Source organism: Vigna unguiculata, chromosome 9 (genome assembly GCF_037176805.1).
Source record: "Vigna unguiculata cultivar grain cowpea cultivar isolate G323 ecotype 2 chromosome 9, ASM3717680v1, whole genome shotgun sequence".
Lineage (NCBI taxonomy): Eukaryota > Viridiplantae > Streptophyta > Magnoliopsida > Fabales > Fabaceae > Vigna > Vigna unguiculata.
Window position 1 is genome coordinate 30,688,788 of NC_140800.1, and position 5,126 is coordinate 30,693,913.

At 33.6% G+C, this 5,126-nt stretch overlaps 1 protein-coding gene across 2 annotated transcripts; it reads right to left on the reverse strand.

The window, feature by feature from the left end:
• Nucleotides 1-247: 247 nt before the first annotated feature.
• On the reverse strand, nt 248-4,372 carry LOC114162816 (putative Histone-lysine N-methyltransferase ATXR5). 2 transcript variants are annotated; one of them, XM_085666391.1, is made up of 8 exons: nt 3,820-4,372; nt 3,633-3,713; nt 2,790-2,861; nt 2,113-2,121; nt 1,532-1,761; nt 1,294-1,394; nt 1,001-1,213; nt 248-728 (listed from the first exon to the last, which is right to left on the reverse strand). In XM_085666391.1, exons 1-8 carry the CDS (start codon nt 4,175-4,177, stop codon nt 569-571), a joined length of 1,224 nt encoding a protein of 407 aa, XP_085522517.1. In that variant the 5' UTR covers nt 4,178-4,372; the 3' UTR covers nt 248-568. The 2 variants fall into 2 exon arrangements, with proteins under 2 accessions (XP_085522517.1, XP_027902595.1); XM_028046794.2 differs by lacking the exons at nt 2,113-2,121; nt 2,790-2,861 and having other exon boundaries at nt 3,820-4,367.
• Nucleotides 4,373-5,126: the final 754 nt, after the last annotated feature.

The window sequence follows — 5,126 nt, forward strand, 5'->3', positions numbered from 1 at the left end:
AATGCTCATTTAATCTGATTAAGGTAAGGTGTGCATATAAAACATAGAAAATGCATGCCCAACCTATCTTTTGAATACAAGAAAAACCTTTAAATGAGAGAACTCTTAAATAAGTATTTTAAAGTGTATTCATACTTCTCATCTCTCACGGCTTAAGTTATACAAAACAGGATTGACCAATATTTCATTCAAACCCAATATTCAAAGGAATAAACATCTAATGCAATCTCTTCAAAGTAAAAACTGATGATCCCCTTTAAATGACTTAAAATTGTATTGATGAAAAAAAAATGTATATCTCATCTTCTGAGACATAACCTAAATGAACAAAGTTTCCTAAGGTACTCTATTCATCTCTAAGCCGCATAATTGAGCAGCTCTACAGCATAAATTACAACGAATTTCCTATACCGATAATTTAGGAAGAAATTTGTTGAATCTGCAAAAGCAATGAGTTGAAAATTTTAAGAATATAAATAAAATCCTTTCCCGAGGATCTAAAATTGCATCCCAATTCTTCCTCATAGTAGGTATTTTATGTCTTTTAGTAGGTATTTATGTCTTTCACTCAGACAAAATGATGAGTCGGGTAATGATACTCGTAACCATTATAATCATAATAAAGCCTTTCTCCCTTGTAAATGTCACGAGTAGCAACCAAAAACACCCTGCATTCACCACCAACATTGTATCTCACACATTTGCAGTTTAGTTTCTTCCTACCTTCCCTGCATCACAATTGGTTTAGTGTTAAATACAATAAATTAAGAATTAGCAATATCAGTACATGAAAATTAAAAAAAGTAAGTTTGAATCTGAAAATGTTCATCTCTTTAAAGAGAATTCTAAAGCCAAACAATTTATACATTGAATTGCAAGAAGTATGTGAACATGAGAGAAGGAATCTTAAGTGAAATGATCCATTTAATTTGTTCCCCCTATACTCTTGTTGTAATTCTTATGTTCAAGACTTGGTAGGAGATAAACAAGACACGCTTACTGTGTATGATTGTTTATGCCACTTATAAAGCGAGCGATGTTTCCACGTTTATCAGCACAGATAACAAGACTTTGAGAACTTTCTCTTCCAAGAAGAAGGGTCATCATGCTGTCACAATCATCACGTTCCCGGTTATGAAGGTAATCCACATCGCCACAGTATTCAGCAACAATTGTCATATCCTTGATTAGGTCATCAGCCTCAACAGTATAGCTAGAGAGCACAATCACGAAATGTCATTAAGATTTCACAAGTTGATTTCCTATTTCACGGTGATGAGTTCAAGATGGTACCCTTGACACGAATCATAAATAACCATAAAGGGAGGGAATTCGCCTCGTTTAGACATAGCAATGCAGTGTTCTACGGTCTCCAAGTCTTCCTTGGAAAGAATCTAAAAGAGCAAACAATAAAAATATTTAATCAAACAAGAACAAAACAAGGGAAATGTGCATACTTAATTAATTATCCTGTTTGAAACAGGTCCATTTCTAAGGATACAAAATCTATAGAAAAATGATTGGCTGAAACCTGCATGTCACCGTTTTCTAGTTCTGCTCGATTCGCAGATCTAGGAGCCATTCCAGGCAAGTATGTGAGGTGATCACAGAATTCTATACTTAATGCTGTTAAAGCAGAAGCAAGGGAACCCATCTGTTTCAATCTCTGTGTAGGATCTTTTGTAGGAACGAATGGTAACAATCTCCTTTTTTTCTTATGTAATACCAGAGGTCTTGAACGTTTCCTACGCTTCTTGGCATCTAGAAGTTGAAAACAATAAATCAAGAAAATAAAATTTCCAATCAGATATCACGAGTTTAGGATTATATAGACATTCAACAAAGTTAAGGCATAGGTATACTGAAAAGTTCCCGCTACAAACTACCTGAATATTAAGAATATGATCATTTATTCTAATAGTATTTTTCTTTTGCCTCCTTTGCTAAGAAAAAACACCACATAAAGATTCATGGTACATCCATCCAGTGTGAATTAGAAACAAACATGAACTAAGAAGTGTTTGCTAGTCTAGCAAACAAAAGAAAACAAGAATATATTTAATCAAAAAATTAAGCAAATATTGAAACTAACATGCATCATTTATTCTGCACCCTTCATTACTTGTAATGAAAATGAAGAGCTCACTTAAATGCAGAGTGTACGAAACATTTTTTCCAAGAAGCCAAAGTCTTTCTAGTTTACATGAAAAGTTGTTGTAGTAACTTTATCTGTAGCCAAATGACATATCGTTTTCAAATCAATCTAAATTCACAATATATCGTTTACTACTTCCACAATCTACTTATAAAAAATCATGACTCCACCATTCATTTTTATTTTTCTCGTTCCTTGTAAACATTAACTGTGCCGTCAAGAAATGTTTAGAGCCTTTTGTTGTATCTATTCCAAATATAATTGTACTTTTACTTCTCTACGGGGGCTCAAACTAAACCATTCAGGTTATGCTTCAAAAAAGAATAATATCATGACATTGGTTAAAAAAACATCAATCCCATACACTGAAATTTGACCTAACTGCTACTAATTTTGTTCGGTGTTAGCTGCAATTTATATAAACATTAGGAGTTTCACATAACTTTTAAATTTAAGGGGGCATCTGTGCATTTTCATACAAAGCCAAGGGTATGTGTTAAACAAGTGTGAAAAACTACCTAATCCAACATCCACACAGAATTTGCAAAGACATAATTTCAAACGATGATTATCATTTTACTGTTTAAGAACCCCGTGAGAAAAGACTACTGTAATTACTACTAAACCTTTAGACATTTGATGGCCTCTTTTGCCTTCAAACAATAGGTTTCAGATAGACATTGCATGAGGCAGATTGCCCCAAAATCTGCAATCTCACAAAAATATGAATCTTTTCATCCGCTTCACCTGTAACTTTCAAATTCTCATGCCAAAGAAAACAAAATACGAGTCTTCTCATCCAATATCATGTTTCTTGAATTCGATCTTAATGCCAGGATCATGAAAAAGAAAGGCATATAATGCGAAACAAAAAATAACTTTAATGATACATGTTCATTCAACTAACATTAATTTGTCTATTTATGATATCTTCACAAGCACAATTCAATTTAACCATCCATTTGGTAATATCATCAATAAACTCCACAATCTAAAGCAAATCAAACTAAAAGTTTCCAAAGCTATGAAAACATCAGTACTCCCATATCCTAATTAATTCAAAAAGAAACAATCCACAACCATGGAACGGGCATTCCACAAGGCTCAAGTATATTAAGTCCCACCAAAGCATGCATGCTGCGTTCAGAGAATGTTAGTACAAATTCCAAAAGATCATTATATGGACTCATTACATTGCATATCACTATTAAACTTCAAATACAAAAGCTAAATAATACACATAACTCATGAGCCGATCTTTTATGTCCAATTATTTTTTTCATATATGAATGACCGAAAACAAACACTCCACATTACAACTAACCACAAACCAAAAGTAAATTGGAAACACAATTCAATTCACTCGATACATGTTCTCTGAATGATTGTTAAAACAAGAATTTTGACAAAAAGATAAAGAGTAAATAACAGATAACAATCAGCAAACAAAAGAAACATGTCTGTAATTAATTATTACCCTGAGAAGAACTCTTGTCATCAGCATAAAAATAACTCCTCCGAATCCCGAAGAAATCAATTATCCTCTTCTGCGAGAAAGCTGAAACAGGCAGACACAATGCGACATTCATAATAAAAAAAAAAAAGAGGTTCAACAAAAACACAGCAGAAAGAAACACGTGAAGAGAAGTAAAAGAATCCCTTACTCCGCACTCTCTTCCCTCCCTGACACTTGGGACAAAGCCACGATCCAATCGGAATTCTCACGACAATCGGCCTCACGCATTTCATGTGGAAGCCTCTGTCGCATTTGTCGCAGAGAAGCAGCTCCTCCGACAGCTCACCGGAACCGCATTGCTCGCACAACAGGTCACTGTAAGTCTCTCTTTCCACCACCGCGTACTGGGCGCGCGCCATAATGTCTGACATCAGCCGGTACTTCTTCGCCGGCGCCGAGTCATCGTGGAGCTGGCGCGAGGAGTCGTTGAGCTGAAACGGCGCCTGCGTGCGGCGGCTGAAGCCAACGTGCCTCTGAGCCGTAGGCGAAGAGCTGGCTGGAGCCATGGCGGATTGAGAAATTTTCGAAACCAAAAGTGCAGAATTGGAATTTATATTTTCGAGGAAACCGTTTTCCTGAGTTGGAGAGGGAGAGGAGAATGGTTGTGAGAACTGTGGCAACCAAAGGAAGGGGAAATGAGAAAAGTAAAAAAAAAAAAAAAATAGAAAAAATAATTAAGAAAATAATCTCCCAAATAAATTTGTTTGTGTGTTTTGTTTATTTGTGTTCCTTCTTCCTCTTCTTTTCTACTTGCTCTCGTGAGAGAGTGTAGCTACGAGCCATGACGTGGAGCATTGTTAGTGGTGTAGCTGTCGTGCTTAAGACCCTTGCACTAATTTTCATGATACATTGTTCCGAGTTTTTCACCAAGTCGTAGCCGTTTCAGTACACTAAGACTAAAATGTCCCTGTTAATCGGTCAACGCTTACCTGATTTTATTTTTAATTATTTTTTCCTGCAAAATTTAATTTTAAATATGAGATAATATTTTAGTGATAATTATTAAATAAAAACGGTCTGCACTAAATTGTATTCCAAAACAAAATTAATAATTCTATGGCTGTTAAGATTTTTCAGAATTTTCATTACTCTTTTGGATTTTGCAAAGAATTCTTTTTTAAAATTTAAAACAGCATTATTTATTTATTATTATTTATATTTATATATTTTACTTCATATTAATTAATTACATATTTATTTATTTTGATGTATAAATGAAATAGAAAAATAAAATAAAAAATATAAATGTTTTATTAAAATAAAAACTAATGTCTTTAGTTTATTGTATTTCTTAATTTTGAAAAAACACTTAAAAAAAATGAACTCAGAAAATATTGTATCTTCAGAAACTTTTAATGCTCTTCTTCATTAATTATATTTATTTATTATAAGTTGTAAATCATAAATGAATTTCATTAAATAAGAACTCACATCTCTGTTTGTTTATAAGAGCAT

Excerpts from the sequence above, each read along its gene's own strand:
- LOC114162816 (XM_085666391.1), bottom strand. The coding sequence starts at position 4,177 with ATGGCTCCAGCCAGCTCTTCGCCTACGGCTCAGAGGCACGTTGGCTTC. Across the intron at positions 1,214-1,293 it reads ATTTATGATTCGTGTCAAGG|CTATACTGTTGAGGCTGATG; the intron begins GTACCATCTTGA and ends TGTGCTCTCTAG. Across the intron at positions 729-1,000 it reads GGCATAAACAATCATACACA|GGAAGGTAGGAAGAAACTAA; the intron begins GTAAGCGTGTCT and ends ATTGTGATGCAG.